The following is a 24,855-nucleotide window of genomic DNA, read 5'->3' on the forward strand; positions in this document are numbered from 1 at the left end:
TCCTCTCCCTTCTCCAGCCTCATATCCCTTTTGCCAATCAACTTTCCCGCTCTTAGCTCCTTCCCTCCCCCTCCTGTCTTCTCCTATCATTTCAGATCTCCCCCTCTCCCTCTCAAATCTCTTACTATCTCTTCTGTCCTGATGAAGGGTCTCAGCCCGAAACGTCGACTGTACCTCTTCCTATAGATGCTGCCTGGCCTGCTGTGTTCACCAGCATTTTTTGTGTGTGTTGCTTGAATTTCCAGCATCTGCAGATTTCCTTGTGTTTGCTCTCTTTACAAATAGCTTTCCGTAGCGGGAGTATTGCTATATTACCATTATCTTAATTAGTATTACTTATTTTTATAATGCTCACATTACAACACCTTTAATTCTATGTTTCATTATTTAATTTTATTTCAACACGAAAAATAAATGAATAAAAATTGACTGTTGCACTCAGTGTGATGACTGGGGCAGAATTAGTGTTGCCAACTTTCTCACTCCCAAATAAGAGACAAAAGTAGCAGTCAAATATGGGACACTTGTGTTTACCCCGAGAAAGACCAAATCCAGTTTAAATTCCATGCGGAATATTTTGGAGGATCAAGAACCAAAAAAAAAGACTACCATGACCATGAAGCCTTGCGCGGGCACCTGTGTGCACATCCGTGTACGTATGGATTTTTTTCTACAAATCGGTTTTGGCTTAATCTTCCTGATTCTGTTAAGTGAAACTACACTGTCCATACATTATTTCTACTTTATATAGGCTGTGTATTTATCATATCATTCCTGCTTTTACTATATGTTAGTGTTATTTTAGGTTTCGTGTGTTATTTGGTATGATTTGGTAGGTTATTTTTTGGGTCTGGGAACGCTCAAAAAATTTTCCCATATAAATTAATGGTAATTGCTTCTTCGCTTTACACCATTTCTGCTTTCGAACGATTTCATAGGAACGCTCTACCTTAGTTGGGGAAATACGGGACAAGGGCAGTCCCGTATGGGACAAACCAACTTAGCCCAATATATGGGATGTCCCGGCTAATACGGGACAGTTGGCAACCTAGGCTGAATACTTTCTGCTAGTTCCCTGAAATTTGGCTCATAACTGCAGACAGCCAGTCTGAGACAGTCTGTGAGGTGTCTGTCAGTAAGACAGCTCCTGTATTTAGATTTCATAATTTTCATCTGTTGCAGCACAGCGCTCTCGCAAACCTCCTGACAGACTGAATATTTGAATGGACAGTAACACACATCAAAGTTGCTGGTGAACGCAGCAGGCCAGGCAGCATCTGTAGGAAGAGGTGCAGTCGACGTTTCAGGCCAAGTCCCTTCGTCAGGACTAACTGAAGGAAGAGTTAGTAAGGGATTAATCCCTTACTGAAACGTCCACTGCATCTCTTCCTAGAGATGCTGCCTGGCCTGCTGCGTTCACCAGCAACTTTGATGTGTGTTGCTTGAATTTCCAGCATCTGCAGAATTCCTGTTGTTTGTGTATTTGAATGGACAGTTTCCTTTGTTAGACTGAATGTTGAATCTGCCACATTTTTCGGGTGTTTTGTATTGGTAAACTGTTACTGAGACACTAGAAAAAGTTTCAGAGGTACGTAAGATAATGACACCACTGTTTTTTGTTTCCCAGTTATTTACATTTGGGGAATGTTGCAATTTAAAGGGGGAGAAGTGTTGTAATATGAACATTATAAAGATAAGTTAATACAAATTAGGATAATGGTAATATAGCAATACTCCCGCTACAGAAAGCTGTTTGTAAAGAGGTTGCTTCCAGGTTGCAGGGTTTTACTTCCGGTCTTTCCGACCACAATGCATGGCGGGGGTGGGGGGGCTATACACACATGCGCACTGGGCAGAAAGAACGGAACTAAAACCTCGCAACCTGGAAACAATCTCTCTTTACAAACAGCTTTCAGTAGCGGGAGTATTGCTATATTACCATTATCCTAATTAGTATAACTTGATTTTATAATGCTCACATTACAACAGTATTTGTGTATTTATTTCTCATTTTTTTCAGGATCTACTGGGAAAGTCTCAAAGATCGACCGGTTGGCGATCACTAGCACCTCGTCTGCTCTCTGCTTGAAGGATCTCCAGCCGGAAGCATCACTGAGATCAAGGTGCTTCTCCATCCTTTCAATGATCGAGAGCTTGGAACAAAATTAACAAAGTTCAAAGTAAATTTGTATCAAAGTGCAACAGTGTATCACCATATACAACCCAGAGATTCATCGGCTCGTGGGCATTCGCAATAAATCCGTAATACAATTCATGAAAGACCGCAGCAACTGGCTGTTCAACCTGTGTGCAAAAGACAACAGACCGTGCTAATACATAAAGAAAGAAAGAATAATAATAAATAAGAAAGAACTAAATATTGACAACGTGAGGTGAAGAATCCTTGAAAGTGAGTCTATAGGTTGTAGGAACATTTCAATGATGGGGTGAGTGATGTTATCCCCTCTGGTTCAAGAGCCTGATGGCTGAGGGGTAGTAACTGTTCCTGAACCTGGTGGTGTGAGTCCTGAGGTTCCTGTACTTCCTACCTGAAGTCAGCAGCGAGAAGAGAGCATGGCTTGGGTGGTGGGGGTCCCTGATTTTGGATGCTGCTGCTGAGAGTGGGCTTGGAAGTAGCAGTACTGGCTTTTGCATCTCCTGCCCAGTGGGAGAGGTGAGAAAAGGGAATGTCTGGGGTGCGTGAGGTTTTTGATTATCCTGGTCACTTTACCGAGGCAGTGAGAAGGTTAGATAGTGTCCATGAAGGGATGTTGGTTTCTGTGATGTGCTGAACTATGGCATCAACTTATTTAGGAGCAGCTTCTTCCCCTGCACTATCAGATTTCTGAATGCTCCATGAACCCACGATATGACCTCATCATTCTTTCTTTGGCACCAGTTATTTATTAGTCCATCTATCTATTGATTTGATTTAGAGATACAATGCAGAGCAGGGCCCTTGCAGCTCACCGCCCCGCACCATCCAGGAACCCACCGATTTAACTCTGGCTTAACCACCAGACAACTTACAATGACCAATTAACCTACTAACCGGTACGTTTCTGGAACGTGGGAGGAAACTGGAGCATTCAGAGGAAACCGATGTGTTCAGGGGAGGACGTACAACCTCCTACAGAAGGCGCTGGAACCGTATTGCAAACTCTGACGCCCCAAGCTGTAAGACTTTAAAACACAGGAGCAGAATTAGGCCATTCAGCCCATTGAGTCTGTATTAGCAACACACTAACCACTACGCTACCATCAATTGATAGTAATTTTATGTTTTTACACTGTACTGCTGCTGCAAAACAACAAATTAGACAAGACAGTGTTAATAACATTGATTCTGAATTCTCTGGATTTTTTTCTTGTGGTCTTAGGCAGAGCAGCTGCCGTTCCAAGCCATGGTGTATTTGGCAATTTTAACCATCAAGTCTCCTCTGCTATTCAGAAAATCTCTGATTTTCTCCCTGCCTTCTCCTTGTAACGATCAACTCTCTTACAAAACAGGAACCTATAAATTTTTGCCTTAAATACAGATAATATTCTGGTCTCCACAGCTCTCAGTGGCAACAAATTCCAGAGATTCAAAACCTTCTCTTACTTCCCTGCAATTGATGTCCTTTATTACTTCCCTTTGGCCGAGCCAATACTGAAAGAGAGATTCTCGTAGATTACCCCAACTGAATACCCACTCCTTGCACCGGGAGCCACAGGCAGTGGGTTGTGATGCGGAACTCACACTGCAGAGTTTCTTTGCTGTCAAAGCTTCATCAGAATCCAAGTACCCAGCAAACATCAGAGTTTGCAATACGGTTCCAGCGCCTTCTGTAGGAGGTTGTACGTCCTCCCCTGAACACATCGGTTTCCTCTGAATGCTCCAGTTTCCTCCCACGTTCCAGAAACGTACCGGTTAGTAGGTTAATTGGTCATTGTAAGTTGTCTGGTGGTTAAGCCAGAGTTAAATCGGTGGGTTCCTGGATGGTGCGGGGCGGTGAGCTGCAAGGGCCCTGCTCTGCATTGTATCTCTAAATCAAATCAATAGATAGATGGACTAATAAATAACTGGTGCCAAAGAAAGAATGATGAGGTCATATCGTGGGTTCATGGAGCATTCAGAAATCTGATAGTGCAGGGGATTTTAAACATTAAAATCATCCTCTGCCTCTCTCGATATTAACTCTTTCAACATTCTTCAACCCGTTGCTGGTCAGTAAGGTTCAAAGAGAAATCTACCAGTGAATGAGATCAAGTGGTCCTGAGGCTCCAAGACCAGGGAGCCGTGTGTGTCAGGGTAGTGAGATACTTCAGGCCGGGGGAATGGAACTACGACTGAGCTGCAAGTAAGTAGGAATGGGGTGTGGATAGACAGGAGAATGCAGGTGCCGGGACATAGACCAACAGTGTGGGGAGCGAGTTGGGGGTTGCGGGGTACGTTGGTCAGGAGACTGCCCCCAGGAACGTTGTATCTTCACCATTTACCGAGCCGGAAGACTTTCGTGACTGGACCACTCCGTTCCTCAGGCTGAACACCGACTGAGGTGCGGTGTTTCGTGTCTCTTCCCAACTACATTCCCTCTCGGTACACATCCGCCTGTGTCCCGATCGACATCTCTGGTCCCTCTGCCCGGTGAAGGCGATGGTGACAGCTCAGACTCCCCTGAACAGCGGAGGGACGGCACACGCCCGGAAATTGTTCCGCCCGCTGTTGTCGTCCGCACAGATCATTCCCTTTTATCCAGCAACAGATTGTGAAAAAGGTGAAATATATTGGGGACTGATGACTAAATTATGTGGATATTCTGAGAAGAAAGAGAGTAAGAATTTAAGACCAAAACTAGTTAACATGTTCTGGTGATAGTTCGAAGTTCAAAGTAAATTTACTATCAGGAACGTGTACCATATACTACACTGAGATTCCTGCGGGCATTAACAGTAGAACAAAGAACTACAACATATCAATGAAAAGCCACATATAATGACTGACAAACAACCTGTTTGCAAAATAAGATAATCTGTTCAAATACAATAATAATAAATAAATAATAAATTGTAGAGTCCTTAGCAGTGAGTCCATAGGTTGTGGATTCTATTAAAGTTACAAAGTATGAAAATGTAAACCTGTAAATAAGCTGCCTGTATAGTGAATGTAGTTTATGTTTGTCGCTCCCGGAACCTATGTTTTCCCAGTCTGAGCAGAGGACGCGACGGAACTATTTAACGACGCTCACTTGACGTCATCCAGACGCGCCGCTGGCGAGGTGGCGGGTGCAGAGCCGGCGGCAGCGACGAGGGTAAACTCCGTGTCAACAACATCCGGCGCGTTGGGAGGAGGCCACTCGGCCCCTCTAACCGCTGTTGCATCAATTCTTGAGGTAATTCTGGTTCTTGATCCTTTGCTGGGCTAATGTTTAAACATATGTGCTTAAAACATAGTCTTTTTTTAAACTTCCACTGCCCTTTGAAACCACGTACCCGGAGGCAGTGGATGAGGCAGGTACATTAACAGCTGGACCGGTACACGGATTGGAAGAGTTTAGAAAGTTACGGGCAAAACTTGGGCAAGTGGGGTTGTTGGGATGAGTGCTGCACTCACAAAATGCTGGAGAACTCAGCAGGCCGGGCAGCATCAATGGAAAAGAGTAAACAGGCGACATTTCGGGCTGAGACCCTTCAGCTGGACTGAAAGAAAAAAATGAGGTTAGAACGAGAAAGTGGGCGAAGGGGAGGAAGGTGGCAGGAGATAGGTGAAACCGGGGGAGGGGGTGAAGTAAAGAGCTGGGATGTTGATGGGTGAAAACTATAAAGGACTGGAGAAGGGGGAATCAGATAGAAGAGGACAGAAGGCCATGGAAGAAAATGAAGGGAGAGGAGCACCAGAGGGATGTGATGGTCCAGTAAGCAGATGACGTGAGAGAGGAAAATGAGAATGGTGAAGGAGGGAGGGCATTAACAGAATGTCGAAAAATCGACACTCATCCCATCAGGTTGGAGGCTACCCAGATGGAATATAATGTGTTGCTCTTTCAACCTGAGTGTGGTTTCATCGCAGCAGTAGAGGAGGCTGTGGACTGGCATGTTGGAATGTGAAGTAGAATTGAAGTGGGTGGCCACTAGGAAATCCTGCTTTTTCTGGCAGTCTCTCAATCTACGTTGGATCTCACTACGGGAGACCACACTGGAGGCACCGGACACAGCAGTGTCACCTCACCTGGAAGGAGTCCTGAGTAGTAGTGAGGGAGGAGGTGTAGGGGTGTGCGTGGCAGTAGGGAGGGATGAATGGTCAAGGGAGTCACGTAGGGAGCAATCCCTCCAGAAAGTTGGGGGGGGGGGAGAGGGATAGATATGCTTGGCGGTGGGATTCCTTTGGAGAAGGCAAAAGTTCTGGTAAGGGCTGCATTGATGGTGGAGGAAGTCTTTGAAGAAGAATGAAAAGCCTCATCCTGACAGCAGATCTGGTGGAATTGGAGGAATTGAGAGAAGGAGATGGCATTTTTACATGTTACAGGGTGGGAAGAGATATAATCCAGGTAGCGGTGAGAATCTGTGGGTTTGTAAAGGATATTGATAGATAAACTGTCTCCAGAGATAGAGGCAGAGAGATTGAGAATTTGCTAGTTGGTAAATTCACCCTCGTGTGTGGGCGGGGGATAGATTGATGGGAATGGAATTAGTGTAAATTCAGATTCATTTATGTGTTGTGTGTACATCGAAACATAACAGTACAATGTGTCATTTGCATTAACAATACAACGCAAGGATGGCTCCAAGTGCCACAATAGCAGTTAGCACATCACCATTGTGGCTCATGGTGTTCCTGAGCGGAATTCCTGCCACTGCCTGTATGTTCGTGTGGGTTTCCTCCAGGTGCTCCTGTTTCCTCCCACAGTCCAAAGGCATAGAGTTTAGTGGGTTAATAGGTCCTTGCAAATTGCCCCATGATTAGGCTAGGGTTAAATTGGAGGGCAGCTGGGTGGTGCAGCTCAAAGAGCCAGAAGTGGCTGCCCGGGCTGTATCTTCAAATTAAATAAATAAAAATTAGATTTAATGTATCACGGTTTATGCAGAAGTAAATTATGAAAGCAATGAATTAATAAACAGGCCCAAAGGGGAATCAGAGCTGAACAGAACGATTTAGTGGTGACCTTTTGAAATCCAGTTTGATTAAACAAAAGTCATTGATTACATAATTGTCATTCTAATTCTCCATTTCCTACTTCCATCAATTTGCAGTGACGATTAATTTATGGGATGTGGGTCCCTGAACGGCACAAGTACATTAATTGAATGAGGAGTGAACACCTTTTGGTATTCAGAGATATAAATATGTAACAAGTTATAATGTATTACACCGCTCCCAACTTGTGTGAAATACAATAGAGCACATTAATGTATTTCTACAGTGACAGCTGCTCGGCAACTGAGGTATTTCCAGATGATGGCAATGGGAACTCCAACAACATCTAATTCAGTAAAACATCCCAAAGCTTTTCACAGGAATGTCAGCAAGCAAGTTTAAAACCAAAACTCATTAAGCAATATTGTCACCAAACAACGTCTTGGTCACATACACACAGTGGTCACCATTTTAGCTACCTCCTGTATCTAATAAGGTGGCCACTGAGTGTATGTTCATGGTCTTCTGTGGCTGTAGCCCCAAAACTTCAAAGTTCAATGTGTTGTGTGGCTAAAGATGTTCTTCTGTACATCATTGTTGTAATGTTTAGTTATTTGAATTACTGTCACCTTCCTGTCAGCTTGAACCAGTCTGGCCATTCTCCTCTGACCTCTCTCATTAACAAGGCGATTTCACCCGGAGAACTGCCGCTCACTGGATGTTTTTTTGTGTTTCGCACTATTTTCAGTAAACTCTAGAGGGTGTTTGTGTGTGAAAATCCCAGAAGATCAGAAGTTTCTGAGATATTCCAACAGTTCTGTCTGCCACAAACAATCTTTCCATGGTCAAAGTCACTTAGATCTAACACACACACACACACACACACACACACACACACACACTCCTCCACTCTGCCACACCTTCAGTCTCCAGTGGTCTTGTGGACTGTCAGGCCTCTGACTTCTCCAATTGACTTGCAGATCCAGAGCTTTGGCCAACAGCCCCGACTCCCAAAGTCACTGACTTCAGTGTTTACTCTTCAGTATCAACCCGAGGACTTGCCATCACGGGACCTCGATCTCTGAACTTGCTGACCTGAGGTGGGGGGAGGGGTCACAAGCCCTCATCCTTGCTGGTCTTCATCCACTGCGGGGGTTCCCAACCTTGTTTATGCCATGGACAAATGCCATTAAGCAAGGGATGGGAACCCCTGATCCCCAGTGTTAATGTTCGTTTGATGGTCAGCAGATGCTCAATGGGCCGAAGGGCATTTTCTTTGTTTAACACTCTATTATTGACAGTGACTATTCTGATGTTACGAATGCATACCCCTAACTCATGTTTGGTTATATCAGTTAGTGTGTGTATTATTGCCATTAACACAACATGATACAGTGGATTCTGTTTAATTGGGACACATTGGGACCACTGCAGTTTGGCTCAATTAAGCAGCTGTCCTCAAATAGCCGAAGTTTCATGGAAGTAGTTGAAAAGGTATAAAAAAAAAAGACAAATTACTGTTTAACTCAGTAACAAATTATGTTTTTAAATGAAATACAGAACAAATTAGAACACTATCAATAGTACTACAGTGCTATAAAACTGTGTATTCGTTCCTGATAGTTATTGATGGAGGAACTCATTCGGTGTACGTGGCAGTGTTCTTTTGATTGACTGTAAATTAACAAAATAAGTTCAGACTACTTTCATGCAATGTCTTCAACAATTGCATCCTCCAAATGTATACCTTCAAATTCTTCATTGTCCCAAAGTTGTTGGATTTGTGAAATTGTTTCATTTTCACCCCTGGCTGTTTTTGGCATTTCCAGGCCTGAATGCTTGAAACTGCAGTGAGCAAAACTGTTCTGAATTGTCTCATTGTTTATTTCTCTCCAACTGTCAGGGACAAAAATTACTGCTTTTTGAACGCAAAGACACGCATTTGATGTGATTTTCAAAACAGTTTGCTCTGAGCACGATATAGTGTGGAATAACAGCTAAACAAGTGACTGGCACTGGTTGGAAGCTATTCGCCAGCAGTCTCTTGTCCCAGTTAAGCAACAGAGTGTCCCAAATAACTGAAGACAATTCCAGCTATTTTCTCAATTAGTTTTTATTCTTTGAGTTGTCTCAAATAAGCGACTGTTCTAAGTCACCGTGATGGCCCTGTTAACCAGTTTCCACTGTGCCTTGAAGCAGCTCTGGATACGGTAACTGACAATGTGGTGTGGCAGTTGACGTTTGTTTTTCGCTGACAGCTATGAACCGCAAGAGAAACGTGATACCAGATGTCTTCCGGCAGGTTAAGAGACGTAAATTAGAGACTGCAAATGGATTTAATTCATTCGATAAGAACAAAACCGACAAGTATGAAGGTAATCATTCTGAGACGAAAAACCTTCATGTTTTAATTTCACCTTTTGGCCAAGGTCCGCTGAGTTCAGAATTAGGTTTATGATCGCTGACATACGATGTGAAATTTGTTGTTTTGTGACAGCAGTACAGTGCGAAGACAGAAAAATCAGGTTTCATGTCACTGGCATATGTTGTGAAATTTGCTGTTATGTGGCAGTAATACGGTGCAATAGATAATAAAAACTAAATTAAGGTACTTAAAAAAATAAAATTAAGTAAGTGATGCAAGAACAGAGCCAACTAGAAAAGATAGTGAAGTAGTGTATGTGGGTTCATTGTTTTGTGACAGCAATGCATAATTTAAAAAAAACACTATAAATTACAATAAGTATTAACATTTAATCACATATATTGCAAAACGAAGGAAAGGCAGTGAGGTAGTATACATGGGCTCATTGTCCATTCAGAAATCTGATGGCGGAGGGAAAGAAGCTGTTCCTAAATACTAAGTGTGGGCCTTCACACTCCTGGTGGTAGCAATGAGCAGGGGGCATGTTCTGAGTGATGGGGGTCCTTAATGATGGATGCCGCATTTTTGAGGCATCGCCTTCAGAAGATGTCTTCTGATGGGAAGTGGTGTTACTACAAATTTTTTTTAAAAATGAACGGAGCAAAAGAAGGAATAAGGAGGTCATCTTCACTGACCATTCAGAAATCTGATAGAAAAGGGAAAAAGAGCTGTTTCTGAATCCTTGTCTATGAGTGGAGTAGAGAGAATTTTTCCAATAGTGGGTGAATATAGGAACAGAAGGTACAGCCTCGGAATACAAGGATGTCCCTTTAAGTACAGGGGTTCCCAACCTGGGGCCCACAGATCCCTGGGTTAATGATAGGGGTCCATGGCATAAAAATGGTTGGGAATCCCTGCTTTACAACATGTGATGGCTGTGGAGGCCAAGTCATTGGGTATATTTAAAGTGGAAGTTTCTGCAGTTTTCTCCAGGCCCCAGAACAAAATTGGCAGCTTGATAATCCCTATAACCAGGCAGGGTAAGGTAGAGGTCCACTATCAAGGGTCCCGAATCAAATCCCATGGCTCAGATTACCAACTTTAAATTTGGGACGTTAAATAAATTTGGAATTTAAAAAAAATCTAATCTCAATGATAATTTGAAGGCTCTGGGCCTGTATTTGCTGGAGTTTAAAAACATTGAGGTGGGGAGGATCTCATTGAAACTAATCGAATATTGAAAGGTCTCGACAGAGTGGACGTGGAAAGGATGTTTTCTATAATGGACCAGAGTAGCCTCAAAATAGAGGGACATCCCTATTGAACAGAGATGAGGAGGAATTAGCCAGAGGCTGGGGAATCTGTAGAATTCATTAACACTGACAGCTGTAGAGGCCAAGTTATTGGGTAATATTTAAACTGGAGGTTGACAGGTTCTTGTTTAGTCAGGACATCAGGGAGAAGACAGGAGTTTGCAGTTGGGAGGGATAATAAATCAGCCATGATGAAGTGGCAGAGCAGAATGGATGGGCTGAATGGCCTCATCCTGCTCCTGTGTCTAATGGTCTTAAGGTGATGTAATAATCAAGAAACACCTGGCTTGTGGTGCCAAAGCCTATAGTTTTGCCTTGTCCACACTGGTCCCTATGCGACTGTGTACTCAGTCCTGTAACACTTCAGTTTAGGGACAGTTAGGATGGGCAGTTAGTGTGGGAATTCTCAGGAGCGTACGTGGCCAGGATTGTGTTCTAAAACGTGCTGTATCAGCAAGGATTGTGCTGGGAGCAGCCCGCAGTATCGCCACGCGTCCAGCGCCAACATAGCTTGCCCACAGATTATTAAACTTTACTAATCCGTACATCTTTGTGGAATGTGGGAGGAATCTGGAACACCTGGAGGAAATGCACAAGATTATGAGGAGAACGCACAAACTCCTCATAGGACAACAGCATGAATTGAACCCAGATAGTTGGTGCTGTAATCGCCTTATTCCAGCCACTACACTACAGTGCCACCGTGCTGTACTGTACCTGGACAACTGGTGCTGTAATCGCCCTATTCCAGCCACTACGCTACGGTGCCACCGTACTGTACTGTTTCATGGCAGAATTTTTATATCTTGTGTGTTTTTTGTAAACGACCAAATAAAGAGAGGCTTTTTTTTTATCTTTGCGATTTCACAGATGTGCCAAATGACACAAAATCTGCATTGACTTTTCTGGCGTCCTTGTTCCCTCGCGAGTTATTCGATGATTCCCTTCCACCTATTGTCCTGAAGCATCAGCTTTACAGCATTGTTAAAAACAAGACTACGGTCGATCGTCAGCTGGTAAGTCAGCATCTCATCTAAAACTTTGATAACTTGTATAGATGTGTGGTGGATGTCTGGTTGCATCATGGCCTGGTGTAGGAACGCCGATGCCCTTGACCAGCTCTCCCAATGTAGTGGATAAAGCCCAGTCCATCACAGGTAAAGCCCTCCCCACTATGGAGTACGTCTACAAGGAGCGCCGACACAGGAAGGCAACATCCATCATCAGGGACCCCCACCATCCAGGCCATGCTTTTTTTTTGCTGTTGCCGACAGGAAGGAGGTACAGGAGCCTCACCACCCTCACCACCAGGTTCGGGAACAGTTATCACCCCTCAGCCATGAGGCTCTTAAACCGATGGGGATAACTTTACTCAACTTCACTCGCCCCATCACTGAACTGTTCCCACAACCTCTGGACCTGCTTTCAAGGACTCTTCACCTCATGTTCTTGATATTTATTGCCTATTTATTTATTAATATATTTTCCCAGTTTGTATTTACACAGTTTGTTGTGTTTTACACACTGGTTGTTTGTCTCTGTTGTGTGTGGTTTTTCATTGAATCCAATGTGATTCTTTGTATTTATTGTGAATGCTCACAAGAAAACGAATTTCAGATTTGTATAGGATGTATTTTGACAATAAACTTACTTTGAACTTTGAAGTCAAGGCAGTGACGCCGTGGTGTGTGAAGGCATGTAACCATCTGGTCAGTGACCCGTGCGTATGTGTAATGTATTTTCAAAGTTCAAAGTAAATTTATTATCAAAGTACATATACGTCACCATATACTGTACAACCGGAGTTTAATTTTCTTGCAGGCATTTACCAGAAAAACAAAGAAACACAATGGTACGTATAAAAAACCATACATAAATAAAGACAGACAAGCAACCAACGTGCAAAAGAAGACAATAAAAAAAAATGGTTCAATGAATTACTTTAGCATCCATTAGAGTTCTGGATGTGTCTGCAGGTGGATAGTCCCTTGAAAACAGTGCCAGTTTATCCAGCCTCTCCTTGTAACTCAAGCACCCCAGTCCCAGTAACACTGCCATAGATCAGTTCTTACTCCCTTCCCAGTTTAATTATGTCCTCCAAGAGCAGGGAGACTGGGACTGTACAATTCCTCCAAATGTAGCCATATCAGCTGTAACATGACGTCCCATCTCCTAGCTCCTGTACTCAAAAATGTGGCTGAAAGCAAGCATTCCAGTGGCTTTCTTCACCACCCTATCCACCAGTGTGTCACTTTCAAAGAACCATGTACCTGCACCCCGTTCAAAGGTTCATGTATTATCACAGTATACAACTCTGAAGTCTCCTTGAAACCAAGAAAGAAAAGAAAGCGAGCACGATTATTAATCCTCCCCGCACAAGAAAACAAATAAAAACACAACAAGAGTTCCCCTCACACAAAAAAATTGCCCCTTTTTATAACCTTCAAGAAAATAACATCACTTTTACCCCAGTGCTTTTCCATCCCCTAGAGATACTAGCTTGTACTTTCTTATCTCTCACAACTTTTGGCCAAGGCACCTCACTTAGAAACAAACAAGAAGTCTATAAGGAGGAAAACATTCTTCACCAGTACCTCATCTCAAGGATGTGCGTCCATCCACATCTCGAGAATATCACCCCGTTCCAAGCTGACGCCATTTTGTCTCACAAACTTCCATTCTGTGCTACAGATTTTAGCTGATTGGCCAGGACGGTAAGATATAGGAGCAGAATGGGGCCATTTGGCCCATCGAGTCTACTGTTATCACTGTTGATCCGTTTCCTCTCAGCCCCAATCTCTTGCCTTTTTCATGTCCTGACTAATCAAGAATCTGTCAACTCCACTTTAAATATACCCAATGACTCAGCCTCCACAGCCGTCTGTGGCAAGGAATTCCACCATTCAGCACCCCCTACTCTTCATCTCCTTACGAAATGGATGTCCCTCTGTTCTGAGGCTGTGTCCTAGACTGCCCCACCAAAGGAAACGTTCTCTCTACATCCACTCTTGAGGTCTTTTGACATTCAATAGATCCCTCTTATTCTTCTGAATTCCAGTGAATACAGGCCCTGAGCCATCAAACGCTGTTCACATGACAAGCCTTGCAATCCCGGTATCATTTTTGTGAACCTCCTGTGAATCCTCTCCATATACCAATGAAAAACTTTCTTATCACACCCCTAAGTCTCTGACATATTAATGGAAGGTATCTGCTGGGGTTTGATTGTAAAATGGATGAAATGAGAGTCTTTGTCTTCACTCTTTTGTTTGTCAGAATGAGATGAAGGACCTGGGAGTTGTTCGAATTTTCCAGTTTGGATTTGACACGGACGTATTCGGCGTTGTGTTTAGTGAAGATTACAAAAGGAAAGTTCTAGCTGCCACGGCGATGAGAGACGCTGCAGCAACTGTGCAGAGGTTCCTGGAGACGGTGCTCAGCTCGTGTGTGGACATGGGCTTCACCAAGGATCAAATGCTCAAGGAGTTTTCATTTCAGGACCAAGAAATAACGTGAGTGCCCTGCAGCCAGGCAGGACCAGAATCAGGTTTAATATCGCTGGGATATGTCGTGAAATTTATTGTTTTGTGGCAGCAGTACAGTGCAATGCATTAAAAAAAACTATGAATTACTATGAGAAATACTGTACGTGTATATATAGAAAAAAATTAAATCATGCAAAAGAGAGCAAAAAGTAATGAGGTGGTGTTCATGGGCTCATTGTCCATTCAGAAATCTGATGGCAGAGGGGAAGAAACGATTCCTGAATCATTGAGTGTGTGTCTTCAGGCTCCTGTATCTCACCTGTGATGGCAGCAATGAGAGAGCATGTCTTGGGTGATGGAGGTGGTTGATGGTGGTAGCTGCCTTTTTCAGGTGTCAGCTTTTGAAGATGTCCTCAGTGTTGGGGAGGCTGGTGCCGGTGATGGAGCTGGCTGAGCTTGCAGCCCTCTGTAGCCGTTTCCGATCCTGTGCCGTGGCCCCTCCATACCAGACGCTGATGCAACCAGTCGGAATTCTCTCCACAGTACATCTGTAGAAAGTTGCTGGTGACATACCAAACCTCCTCAAACCCTAATGAAATACAGCCACTGTCGCACCTTCTTTGCAACTGCATCAATATGTTGGGCCCAGGATAGATCCTCAGAGATGTTGACACCCAAGAGCTTGAAACTGCTCACCTGTCCATTGCTGAGCCCTCGATGAGGACCGGTGTGTGTTCCCTTCCTGAAGTCCACAGTCGGATCCTTGGTCTTACTACATTGACGAGGTGGTTGTTGCGGCAGAGCCATCCAAATCTGTTTCACCGTTCGATCAGTGGACAAGTGTTTTACTGATGTGAGGGTCACTTCATGGATCAAGGGGGAGGATCAGCTTTATTCAACATTTTCACTTGCACATGTCAGAAATTTGCTGTGGTGACATGCAACAAAAATGACAAAATTCAACCATTACATCCCTCCCATCTGTACAACAATCTCTTTGACCGTCAGGCAGGAGGTACCGTAGCCCTGAGACAACAACTGTGAGGATGGGGAAACAGCTTCTTCCCCCAGGCTGTGAGACTACTGAGCTCCCTGCCACCACCCAGGTCTCGTCACGTATGAAGCGCCAATAGCAGCATACAGTTTACTTTTTAACTTGTGTCATAAATGCCCCTTATTTAGGAAGAGGGAAACATCTGGTCAAGATGGTGCCTACATGCAACATCTTCAGTCAACACCTTCTGGATAAATCATGAATTCATATATTTCACTTCTTTTATGTCTTTTACATTTGTTTTGTTTGGCGTTATACATGTGTACAGTCAAATGACAATGAACTTAAACTTAAATAAAAACCTAAGAGGGGTTCTTATCTAATAAAGTCTGTGCAGGCATTGTAGAGGGAGAGGGTCCAGGGAAGATTCACATGAATGATCCCAGGAATGAAAGGGTTAATGTACGAGGAGTGTTTACGGCTCTGGGTCTGTACTGTCTGGAGTTTAGAAGAATGAGGAGGGATCTCAGTAAAACCCATCAAATATTGAAAGGCCTAGGTAGAGTGGACGTGGCGAGAGTGAGAGCCTTGAACCAGAGGGCACGGCCTCAGAATACAAGCAAGTTCTTTTAGAACGGAGATGAGGAGGAATTTCTTTAGCCAGAGTTTGGTGAGACTGTGGAATTTGTTGCCACAGACAACTGTGGATGCCAAGTTATTGGGTATATTTAAAGCAGAGGCTGATAGGTACTTAATTAGTAGGTCAAAGGTCACAGGGAGAAGTCAGGAGAATGGGTTGAGAGGGATAATAATCAGCCATGATGAAATGGTGGAGCTGGTTCAATGGGCCGAATGGCCTAATTGTGCTCCAATGTCTTATGGTCTTATAATTTAGAGGTTAAAGTGCAAATATGGAATAAAATGTGCATAAATATCAGCATTTATTTACAATGCAAAGCAGCATCATAAAAAGTGTTTAAAAGTGTTTATAGTTCACTGAGGTAACGGAGTGGGCTGGAGGCTGCTAATGATTGTTCAGATTAATGGCCTTGGGTAAGAGGTTTTTAAAATGGACCATTATTGCAGGAAAGCAGCATCCTTCATCAAGGATCCCCACCACCCAGGCCATGCTCTCCTCTCACTGCTGCCATCAGGGATGAGGTGCAGGAGCCCCAGGACTCACTCCTCCAGGTTCAGGAACAGTTACTACCCCACAACCATCAGACTGCTGAACCAGAGAGGACAACTTCACTTAACTTCATTCACCCCAACAATGAACGCTTCCCACAACCTGTGGCTTCACTTTGAAGGACTCTTCACTTCATGTTCTTGATATTTATTGCGGATTTATATATTTATAACTATTATTTTGTTTATCTTTTTTCATTTTGTATTGGCACAGTTTGTTGCCACTTGCACATTGTTTGTCCGTCTTGTTCAAAGTACATTTATTATCAAAGTATGGGTATACATTCTACAACCTTGAGATTTGTCTCCTAACAGGCAGCCACAGAAAGAAGCCCAGAAAACAAACCCTAAATATATATGAAAAAATGGAGGACTATCTAACAACCAATGTGCAGAGAATAAAAGCCACATCATGCCCATAAAAATATAAAAGAATAAACTAACCCATAAAGAAGACCGTCGAACACCCAATGTGCAATAAAAAAAAATCATGCAAACAGTAACTGCAAGCAAATAGCGTTTCTGAACTGAATTCTGTAAAGAAGTCCCATAGTTCAGCACAAAGCCGTGTAGCAGTGATCCGAACCGTCCCGTACCTCGCTTTGGACCTCGACATCCTGACCTTTTCAATCTGGCCTGGCATCAACTCTCCATCCGAACAATGGGTTCTGCTGCTTTGAGTAGCGATTTGGAAGCTGTGTGGTTTTTCATTGATTTTGTTGTGTTTCTTTGCATTTACTGTGACTGCCCGCAAGAGAATGAATCTCAGGTTTGTATACGACGACGTACGTGTACTACGGTAATAAATTTACTTGGAGTTTTGAACTTTACTCTGTAATAAGGTTTTATTAAGAAAAGTTTGAATGGGGTTGGGGATAATGGAAAGAGAAAACAGACATGGGGAGTAATTGCTGGAAGTTAGAGGAATCGATGGTCATGCTCTCAGGGTGGGGACTACCGGGGGGAATATGAAGTGTTAAGCAATGCACAGAATGCTGGGGAAACTCAGTAGGTCAGGTAGCAGCTATGGAAGGGAATAGACAGTCAATTTCGCTTAATAATTCTTTTGACCCAAAGTTCAAAGTAAAAAATTATTATCAAAGTATGTACTGTATATGTTCCTGTATACTACCTTGAAATTCATTTTCTTACAGGAAAATAAAAAAATGAGAAAATCTATAAATTTAAAAAATGACAGACAACCAATGTGCAAAAGGTACAAATCATACAGTTACTAAAAAAAAACACTGAGTTGTAGAGTCCTTGGAAGTGAGTCTGTGGCTGTGTAATCTGTTCATTGTTGTGGAGAGTGAAATTATCCATGCTGGTTCGGGAGCCTAATGATTGTAGGGTAATAACTGTAACTGAAGCTGGTGCTGTGGGATGATGGATGCCTCTTTCTTTTGGCAGTGTTCCATGTAGATGTGATCAGTCGTGGGGAGGGTTTTGCCTGTGATGGACTGAGCTGTATCCACCACTTACTGTAGACCTTTCCATCAGTGTTTCCGTACCAGGCCATGATGCAGCTAGCTGTCCATCCATAGAAGTTTGTCAAAGGTTTAGGTGACATGTCGAATCTGTGCTAAGTTCTATGAAAAGAAATGTATGTCAGTCGAACTGGCTGTAGTTCCCCTTTTACACTTTCCCTTCCTTTGGCATTCTGTAAATTGAGATACTTGATTGCTTCCACTTTCTGACTGTTCCAGTTCCTCTCACAGGCAGCTGGTGAACGCCGGGGTGCTGACGGTGCGTGACGTGGGAAGCTGGTGGCTTGCTATTCCAGGCGCTGGCCGATTTGTAAAGTATTTTGTGAAAGGTACTGTTGATGTACACGCTTGGTGTAAGGTGCTATCCGAGAGCCCTTCGAACTCCGTTGGAAGGCTGCTGCCGACCTTGTGGCTGTTTAACATTAAGATGCCTAGAATATTGTGTGACAGGGCTCTGCACTGGACAGTTATGAGTTTAAGTGCCACTCCAGATCTCAGCTTCCAGTGCAGGACAGAGGGATCAGATGTTGACGCAGATTAATTTATTTATCACATGTACATCGAAACTTAGTGTGAAGGGGATTTCTCTTTTCCTGTGCACATATATGTATATAGGCACCAAGGACATATGAAGTCAAGTTTATTGTCATTTAACTATATATACACATGTACCGTCAAACAACACAATGTTTCTCCAGACCGGGGTGTAAAGCACGGTAGTACTCATAACACACAATAATTTAAGGGAAGTGAGGATAAAATCTACAGATGAATTACATTTAAAAACAATAAAGTGCATAAATTAAATATTGCAAGGTACAGAACAGATTAACAGTGCCCATAATAAGTATTCATCCCCTTTGGAAGTTTTCATATTTTGTTGTTTTACAACATTGAATGACAGTGGATTTAATTTGGCTTTCTTGAACTGATCAATAGAAAAGTGAAAACAAATTTCTACAAATTGGTCTAAATTTATCACAATTATTAAACCTAAATAATTGGTTGCATAAGTACTCACTCCCCACCCCCCTTCAAGTCTGTATTTAGTAGATGTAATTACAGCCTTGAGTCTGTGTGTAAAGGTCTCTATCAGCATGGGTATCATGAGTGAACAACCTTTTTCAAGTCCAGCCACAAGTTCACAATTGGATTGAGGTTTGGACTCTGACTTGGCCACTCCACAACATTAAATTTGTTGTTTTAAGCCGTTCCTGTGTAGATAGCTTTGGCTTTTTGCTTGGGCTCATTGTCTTGCTGGTAAACAATTCTTCTCCCAGTCGCTTCTCTTGCAGACTGCATCAGGTTTTCCTGCAGGATTTCCCTGTATTTTGCTGCATTCATTTTACCCTCCACCTTCACAAGCCTTCCAGGGCCTGCTGCAGTGAAGCATCCCCACATGCTTCACGGTAGGGATGGTGTGATTTTGATGATGTGTGGTGTTTGGCTTATGCTATACATAGCGTTAACTATAATGGCCGAAAAGCTCAATTTTGGTTTCATCAGACCATAGAACCTTCTTCCATCTGACTTCAGAGTCTCCCACATGCCTTCTGGCAAACTCTAGCCAAGATTTCATGTGAGTTTTTTTTTTAAACAGTGGCTTTCTCTTTCCCACTCTCCCATAAAGCTGTGACAGGTGAAGCACCCAGGCAACAGTTGTTGTATGCACAGTGTCTCCCATCTCAGCCACTGAAGCTTGTAACTCCTCCAGAGTTGTTACAAATCTCTCAGGGGCCTCCCTCACTGGTCCCCTTCTTGTACGATCAGTCACTTTTTGAGGACGGCCTGCTCTAGTCAGACTTACACCTGTGCCATATTCTTTCCATTTCTTGATGATTAACTTAACTGTACTCCAAGGGATATTCAGTGACATGGAAATTTTCTTGTATCCATCTCCTGACATGCTTTTCAATAACTTTTTCACGGAGATGTTTGGAGTGTTCTTTTGTCTTTATGGTGTAGTTTTTGCCAGGATACTGACTCACCAGCAGTTGGACCTTCCAGATATAGGTGTATTTTTACTACAATCAATTAAAACACCTTGACTGCACATGGTGATCTCCATTTAACTAATTATGTGACTTCTAAAACCAATTGGCTGCACCAGTGATGATTTAGTGTGTCTTATTAAAGGGGTGAATACTTATGCAATCAATTATTTTTTTTATTTGTAATTAATTTAGATCACTTTGTAGAGATCGGTTTTCACTTTGACATGAAAGAGTCTTTTTCTGTTGATCGGTGTCAAAAAAGCCAAATTAAATCCACTGTGATTCAATGTTGCAAAACAATAAAACATGAAAACTTCCAAGGAAGCCGAATACTTTGTATAGGCAGAAAGGTGCTGGGAAAGGGCCAGTGGCATCATGGAGCTTCCCACCCACTCTGCTCATGGACTGTTTTTCTACTGCCATCAGGGTGAAGGCTTCGTAGCATCCCCAGCAGGACTACCAGACTCAGAAACAGTTACTTTCCACAGGCAGTCAGGTTGATCAACACCTCCACCTACTAACCCACCCCTCCACATCCCCAACCACCACTATTTTATCATTTCCTGTCAGTCATCTTATGTACAGACACTTCTGTGCCTAATGTCACTTTATGGACATATAATCAATTTATGTATGTAAGATATCTTGTATATTTATTACTATTGAGTCCTTTGTCTCGCTTTTTTTGTGCTACATTAGATCTGGAGAACCAATTATTTCATTCTTCTTTACACTTGTGTACTGGAAATGACATGAAACAATCTTGAAATTTTGAAGAGAGAGGGGAGGCGGGCGGGGAACGGTAGATGGGCTGAGTTGTTTGAGTCTGCGATTTGCCTTTTCCGGTTGTTAAAAGCAGAAACTTGGGTTGCACACCACAGGTCGGAAAACTGTTCTGGGGATGATCCGGAAATCAAAGTACAACGAGGTGTTGCAGTCGGAACTGGAGACTCGGAAAGTAACATCTGCTGTGAAGATGGGCATCCGGTACCACGTCCATGACATCGTTGGAGCAGAGTTGGTGAAATGGTAAAGAGTAACAACACCTCTTTTGGTTCAATTATTTATTTATTTAGGTCCAGTGCCGAACAGACCCTTATAGACCAACGAGCTGCATCACCCAGCAATCCACCTAGATGATCGTAGCCTAATCACAGGACAATTTCCAATGACCAATTACCCTACTAACCGGTGCATCTTTGAACTGTGGGAGGAAACCGTACAAAATCCTTACAGCTAGTGGCAGGAGTTGAACCCTGACTAACGAGGGCTGGCATTCCAGCGTGACTGCTAACTGCCAGAACACCTGAGCACTGGCCAGACTCTTCATATCATTAGCTATTTAGAGTCATAGTGCTACAGGCTCTTTGGCCCATCTAGTTTGTGCTAAACTGATATTCTGCCCAATCGGCTGTGATGGAGAGGGGATGTCCATGTGATTGAGATCTTGGGAAATCAGAAAATGCGCCTATTCAAAATGAAGGATTTGAATATGCGATTCATATCTAGAGGACTGTGCCATTCTTTTACATTATCTTCAAGAATCCAGTAAGTTTGGCAGCATCCTCAGTGTATATGTTGGTTGTCTGTTGTATCTGATGATGACGGGAAACCTGTGCGGGAAAGCTTTAGAAAGGCCACTGTACTGGGGCAGTTCTACTCTCTCGACTTTGGAAGCCCGGCCAGTGGGCCGAGTATTTGTCAGAACAGGCGGATGCAGTGTATGGTTACAGTGGATGACCATGACCTCTGTGCCTTGCCATGCCCTTCAATCTCCACAGAGTGTTGCAGAACTGCCTTCCTGGCTGTTGGATCTCAACGTAGATCTCAACTGCCAAGTTCTCCCGGAGCTGACTTCACGTGCCAGGACAGACACGTCCCTATCACACCAGGGTATGAGGCTGCTAGCTATCATCACCTGGTTTAGCTCACCTGTTGAAGTGGTGTACTGGGGTGTGGCCGCTGCCACATGCAAACGGCCACTTGGAGCCACAGGTGAAGGCTGAGTGTCCCGTGGAGACCAAAGGTGAATGAGCTGCCCTAGTCTGGACACAAAAAAGCACCTTCACCAGAGGTACTACCCCTCCCTGGACACTCCATATACCCCAGCGTATATACGCTACAATTTTCATACTATTGTTAACTGCAGAGAAAACTATTTATGTTGGTCATCACTTGGGCCTTTACTCTGAAATAATTTCAATTTTTCAATAGAAAAATACTGAATTGGTTATTCCCTAGAGCGTTGGAGAATGAGGGGAGATTTGATAGAGCTATACAAAATTATGAGGGATATAGATAGGGGAATGGTAAGCAGGCCCTTTCTACTGAGGTTTGGTGAGACTAGAACTAGAGGTCATCAGTTAAGGGTGAAAGGTGAAATATTTAAGGGGAATCTGAGGGGCAACCTCTTTACTCAGGGTGATGAGAGTGTGGAATGAGATGCCAGCAGAAGAGATGGGCACGGGCTCAGTTGCAATATTAAAGAGAGGCTGGGTTAAGTACAATAATGGGAGGGGTATGGAGGGCAACGGGCTGGGTGTGGGTTGATGGAACTAGGCAGAATAGGAGGTTGGCAGGGATTACATGGGCCAAAGGGCCAGTTCCTGTGCTATAGCACTCTATGACTCTAACACAGGTGGCTCAGAGGGAATTGGGAATGGGGTGAAAATTGGAACTAAAGCCAGAATTGCGCCATCTTCTATCACATTGAAAGCTAGAGCTGACCTGAGGGCTTACAAGGCTGGCTTCTGTCATTGTGACATGCTACCCTTTCTTCAGAGCGCTAAAAAATCGTTTCTGTTTTCCAAATCTTCAGCTGCCGACACATGACAGATGCTCAGTTTCTACCTCTTTGTAGCCGACATCAATTGTATATTTAATTCTGTTAATAGCATCCCTACGACCAGCGGAACTTTACTGCGTCTGAACAGCACCTGACCAATGGCAAACCCACAGTTTGACAAGATGAGGGACAGGTGCAGCGGGCAAGGAGGATATAATGAAGTGCCAGCAAACGGGAAAGGATACTGACGTCAAATGTCAAAAGAAAGACTTGTTAAGATGACTGAAGGAGGAACTGTGTATTATGGTCTTTAATTAATTGCCAAGTCTGTGAAACCAGAATAATATATATTTATTTAAAATGTGTACAGTTTCCATTTAAAATTTCATTGGTAATTAAGTCAACTGAGTCATTTCAAGTTTCTGCTGAGTTTTCCTTTTTGATGCATCAAATTGACTGCAATAAACTGGTGAATGAATCAGAATCAGGTTTAATATCACTGGCATGTGTGCTGAAATGTGTCAACTTTGCAGTTGCAGTAGCAGTATAATGCAATACATAAGACCATAAGGTATAGGAGCAGGAGTAGGCCATTCGGCCCATCAAGACTGCTCTGCCATTCAATCATGGGCTGATCCAACTCTTCCAGTCATCCCCACTCCCCTGCTTTCTCCCTGTACCCTTTGATGCCCTGGCTAATCAAGAACCTATCTATCTCTTCCTTAAATACACCCAATGACTTCACTTCCACAGCCGCTTGTGGCCACAAATTCCACAGACTTACCACCCTCTGACTAAAGTAATTTCTCCGCATCTATGCTCTAAGTTGACATCCTTCAATCCTGAAGTTGCACCCTCTTGTCCTAGACTCCTCTACCATGGGAAATAACTTTGCCGTATCTAATCTGTTCAGGCCTTTTAACAGTTGGAATGTTTCTATGAGATCTCCCCCCTCATTCTCCTGAACTCCAGGGAATACAGCCTAAGAGCTGCCAGATATTCTTCATATGGTAACCCTTTCATTCCTGGAATCATTCTTGTGAATCTTCTCTGAACCCTCTCCAATGTTAGTATATCCTTTCTAAAATAAGGAGCCCAAAACTGCACACAATACTCCGTGTGGTCTCACGAGTGCCTTATAGAGCCTCAACATCACATCCTTGCTCTTATATTCTATACCTCTAGAAATGAATGCCAATATTGCATTTGCCTTCTTCTCAACTGACTCAACCTGGTGGTTAGCCTTTAGGATATCCTGCACAAGGACTCCCAAGTCCCTTTGAACTCTCTCCCCATCTAAATAATAGTCTGCCCATTTATTTCTTCCACCAAAGTGCATAACCATACACTTTCCAACATTGTATTTCATTTGTCACTTCTTTGCCCACTCCTCTAAACTATCTAAGTCTCTCTTCATGCTCTCTGTTTCCTCAACACTACCTGCTCCTCCACCTATCTTTGTATCATTGGCAAATTTAGCCACAAATCCATTAATCCCATAGTCCAAATCATTGACATACATCGTAAAAAACAACGATCCCAACACTGACCCCGTGAACTCCACTGGTAACCGGCAGATATAGGATCCCTTTATTCCCACTCTCTGTTTTTTGCTGATCAACCAATGCTTCACCCATGCTAGTAACTCCCCTGTAATTCCATGGGCTCTTATCTTGCTAAGCAGCCTCGTTTATTATAAAGTTCAAGTTTACCATCATTCAGCCATATACATGTATACAGCTAAGTGGAACGACCTTCCTCAGAGCCCAAGATGCAAAACACATACATCACCTTCAGATTCCTCAAAGTTCTCATAGCCGGGGGGCGGGGGTAGTGGAGATCTACTACCTATTAAATGCTCCTAAAGGTGTGAGTCTCAAATAGCCTCTGACAACCACGTCCAGTTCCTGGCCTTCACGTGTGGCTTAGCTGCTAAGCCTGGCTGAACGGTTTTTACTGACAGGAGAAAGGCAAAGGTAAAGACTGGCACCTTAAAGCCAGTCACTCTGGGCCACTGGAGTTCATCAGCTGATCTTGACAGTTCACATAGGAGTAGGAAAACTCTGATCTCAAACCTCTGCTGCCTTGCAGCCATACCCACTCATGGGGAAGGCTTTAGGGGTAAAA

The 24,855-nt window shown here is 43.3% G+C and overlaps 2 protein-coding genes across 5 annotated transcripts in view; one reads left to right on the forward strand and one right to left on the reverse strand.

Moving 5' to 3' along the window:
• dxo (decapping exoribonuclease) overlaps nt 1–4,714 on the reverse strand; it is a 25,559-nt gene extending 20,845 nt beyond the window's left edge. The window contains exon 1 of the mRNA XM_072269188.1: nt 4,483–4,714. The gene's annotated coding sequence lies outside the window, so the exon portion shown is untranslated. The remainder of the gene's footprint in view (nt 1–4,482) is intronic.
• Nucleotides 4,715–5,191: 477 nt separating this feature from the next.
• On the forward strand, nt 5,192–23,212 carry LOC140203221 (inactive serine/threonine-protein kinase 19-like). Of its 4 annotated transcripts, none has more exons than XM_072269189.1 (7): nt 5,192–5,375; nt 9,376–9,492; nt 11,666–11,811; nt 14,072–14,307; nt 18,169–18,278; nt 20,825–20,972; nt 22,762–22,848. In XM_072269189.1, the coding sequence occupies exons 2-7, from the start codon at nt 9,378–9,380 to the stop codon at nt 22,823–22,825; spliced, it is 819 nt and encodes a 272-aa protein (XP_072125290.1). In that variant the 5' UTR covers nt 5,192–5,375; nt 9,376–9,377; the 3' UTR covers nt 22,826–22,848. The 4 variants fall into 4 exon arrangements, with proteins under 4 accessions (XP_072125290.1, XP_072125292.1, XP_072125293.1 ...); XM_072269191.1 differs by having other exon boundaries at nt 5,196–5,375; nt 18,181–18,278; XM_072269192.1 differs by having other exon boundaries at nt 5,198–5,375; nt 22,838–23,212.
• The last annotated feature ends 1,643 nt before the right edge of the window (nt 23,213–24,855 follow it).

This window comes from Mobula birostris, chromosome 9, assembly GCF_030028105.1.
Source record: "Mobula birostris isolate sMobBir1 chromosome 9, sMobBir1.hap1, whole genome shotgun sequence".
NCBI classification, from domain to species: Eukaryota; Metazoa; Chordata; class Chondrichthyes; order Myliobatiformes; family Myliobatidae; genus Mobula; species Mobula birostris.